Source organism: Apaloderma vittatum, unplaced genomic scaffold (assembly GCF_000703405.1).
Source record: "Apaloderma vittatum isolate BGI_N311 unplaced genomic scaffold, ASM70340v1 scaffold41510, whole genome shotgun sequence".
NCBI classification, from domain to species: Eukaryota; Metazoa; Chordata; class Aves; order Trogoniformes; family Trogonidae; genus Apaloderma; species Apaloderma vittatum.
This window is the reverse complement of record NW_009695779.1, coordinates 1,271-3,790: the sequence shown is the minus strand read 5'-3', so window position 1 is coordinate 3,790 and position 2,520 is coordinate 1,271. Positions and strand designations below refer to the sequence as shown.

Sequence of the window (2,520 nt, the reverse complement as noted above, 5' to 3'; positions counted from 1 at the left end):
AAGCTCACCCCTAACCCATCCCCCCCAGCCCCACATCTCAACAACCTTGAAACACTCCCATGGATGGGGACTCAACCACCTCCCCGGGCAGCCTGTGCCAGGGTCTGACCGCTCTTGCCGGGAAAAGATTTTTCCTAACGCCTGGTCTAACCCTGCCCTGGTGCAGTTGGAAGCCGTTCCCTCTGGTTCTGTCGCTCATTACCCGGGAGGAGAGACCAGCCCCAACCTCTCCACAACCTCCTTGCAGGTACTGGTAGAGTGAGGAGGTGTCCCCTCAGCCTCCTCCTCTTCAAACCCAACAGCCCCAGCTCCTTCAGTCGCTCTTCATCAGATTTATTCTCCAGGCCCAGGTATTCTCCACCCCCAAGACAACTCTGGACATCCGTTACACACCCTCCAGCCTCGCAGCATTTTTAAAAAAAATTTCTCTTTCCTCAGCAGGAGCAACTGCACCAGGAGATGCTCCACCTGCAACAGGTCTCCGAGGCACGTGATGTCCACAGAGCACGGGTGGAGGTGGATAAACCTCACACACCCCAGTCCCTGCCAGCGCCGGGACAGGTTGGCTGCACTGCCTCGTCTTTGCCCATCTCCCACCCCTGCTCTGGCTGCACGTACATCATTGAAGTGTTTTGTGTTCTTCATGATGTAAGGAGTCCTTTCGTTCTTCTCCAGCTTCATCCAACCTTGCCCGAAGAACTCTCTGCAAACGACAGCATTCAGGTCAACATTAATTTCCCATTTTTCTGGGACGCCCAAGCCCTGCAAGCTCCTCTGCGCCCACATGGGATGGAGAAGGCAAGGTCTTCGTCCCTGACGTTGCCAGAAAGGGACCACGCGGATGCTCTCCTCGAGCTGGGAGAAGCCAGCAGACAAACCAGCAGATAAACCACAGGGTCAGGCTTCAAACTTGGGCTTGAGCCCAGCCTGGGCTCGCTGCAAAGCAGGCAGCAGCAGGGAAGGCTTTGCACCCTCTGAGTTAATCCTGGGCCGGGCTGGCTGCAGGGAAGCGGGAGGCCACAGAGCCCTGGGTGAGCAGAACAGCCCTTCCTCACCCGGGGGGATCACTCACTCGTACGGGATCTTCTTGAAGACGAGGTGATCCAGCAGCGTCAGCTGTTCTGCGATCTCCAGGGCCGAGTGGTTTTCAAAAGGTTCTGCTTTGACTCCCTCAGCCTGAGCAACAAAGGCAACAATGAGAGCTCAGCTGTTAAGAGCAGAGTAAGAACTTCTACGTTTCAGGCACGGAAAATCAAAGCCAGACTCCCAAGCCAGAGGCTTTTCCCCACTGGAGTCAGCGTGTGTGGTGCCACGCTGGTCCCAGGGTGCAGAGGCACCACATCCCACAACGCACGGAGAAGCGCCGGCTCCACGCAGCCCTGCCAACCCAACCGTTTTAATTATCTTATCATCTGCGCACATGTACAGACACAAAATTAACTAATCGTCACTATTTAAGTAATTAGGTGTCAGCTACGGAACAGATCCCCGAGCACCAGCTCCTGCAACCGCTGCCTTTTTTGCTCTACATCTCTTTAATTAATAAAGCTCAGGGATCCCAGCGGCGCTGCCAAGCTGCTGCCACGTGCCTGGATACCCCTTCCCGGCACCTTAGAGGTCTTTACTGACCTTGGTGACTCTACGATTCCTTTTCGGGGCTCAAGGGGCCACGGAGAGGCTGCAAGGGGTGGGTGCAGGCTGGGGGGGCGCAGGGTGCAGGGCTACACCCTGCCAGAGCACGGGGTGCTGCTGACAGCAAGTGCCACCAGTGCCACCAGCGCCACACGGGCAGGCTCTGAGGGGTAAGCACAGAGCACGATGCACATCCCCGGCTCACAAGGAGGGGAACCCCCAAACCCCCCGTGTGTACCCCAAAATCCAGGGCTCCCTCATGTCCCCACTGTTCCTCCGACCACAGGTCCGTGCCCTTCCCTGGTGTTTTCCTTGAAGTCCAGCTGCTCAGACTGAAACCCTCTGGTTTCATTTCTCCTCTCCTCTTCAAAGGGAGTTTCCAGCACTCGTGGTTACAGACAAAAGGTTAAACCCCCGCAAGGGGCCTCAGCAGCTCCAGAAGCCGCTGGCAGACCCTGGGGACAGGGACGCTGTTGTTTCAGGTGCACCAGGCCAATCTGAAGTGGCTCTTGGGCTCTTCTGGGAGCAGAGTTTGAGGGTTTTTTAAATGCAGGAAGGCGGTGAATGCACCGCAGCCACCCCGACAGTCTTAAACCCATTGCACGTTCCCCCAGCTCTACCCCTGGGGAAGAAGCACTGGTGCTCACCAGGCCAGCACCCGTCACTTGGACCCTGGTGTTGTTTGGGGACATGGGTGACAAAGCGGAAACCAACGGGCTGTTCCTGCATCCCTCAGGCAGGCACATCTCTGTGGCCACGCCAGCCACCCTGCCGATGGTGCAGGAGGAGGCCAGCGGGCTGGGTGAGCGTTGTCTCTGCCGATGACAGATCCAGCTGTGCTCACAGCTGGCCCCATCCCCAGGAAGCCTCTCCCTGCTTTGCAGCTCG

The 2,520-nt window shown here is 57.5% G+C and overlaps 1 protein-coding gene across 1 annotated transcript in view; it reads right to left on the bottom strand.

Annotated features, from left to right (window-relative positions):
• LOC104276132 (ras-specific guanine nucleotide-releasing factor 1-like) overlaps positions 1–2,520 on the bottom strand; it is a gene marked incomplete at both ends in the record, with an annotated part of 3,539 nt that overhangs the window by 343 nt on the left and 676 nt on the right. The window contains 2 exons of the mRNA XM_009872321.1: positions 619–703; positions 1,073–1,176. Coding sequence (XP_009870623.1) covers positions 619–703; positions 1,073–1,176 — 189 coding nt within the window. The remainder of the gene's footprint in view (positions 1–618; positions 704–1,072; positions 1,177–2,520) is intronic.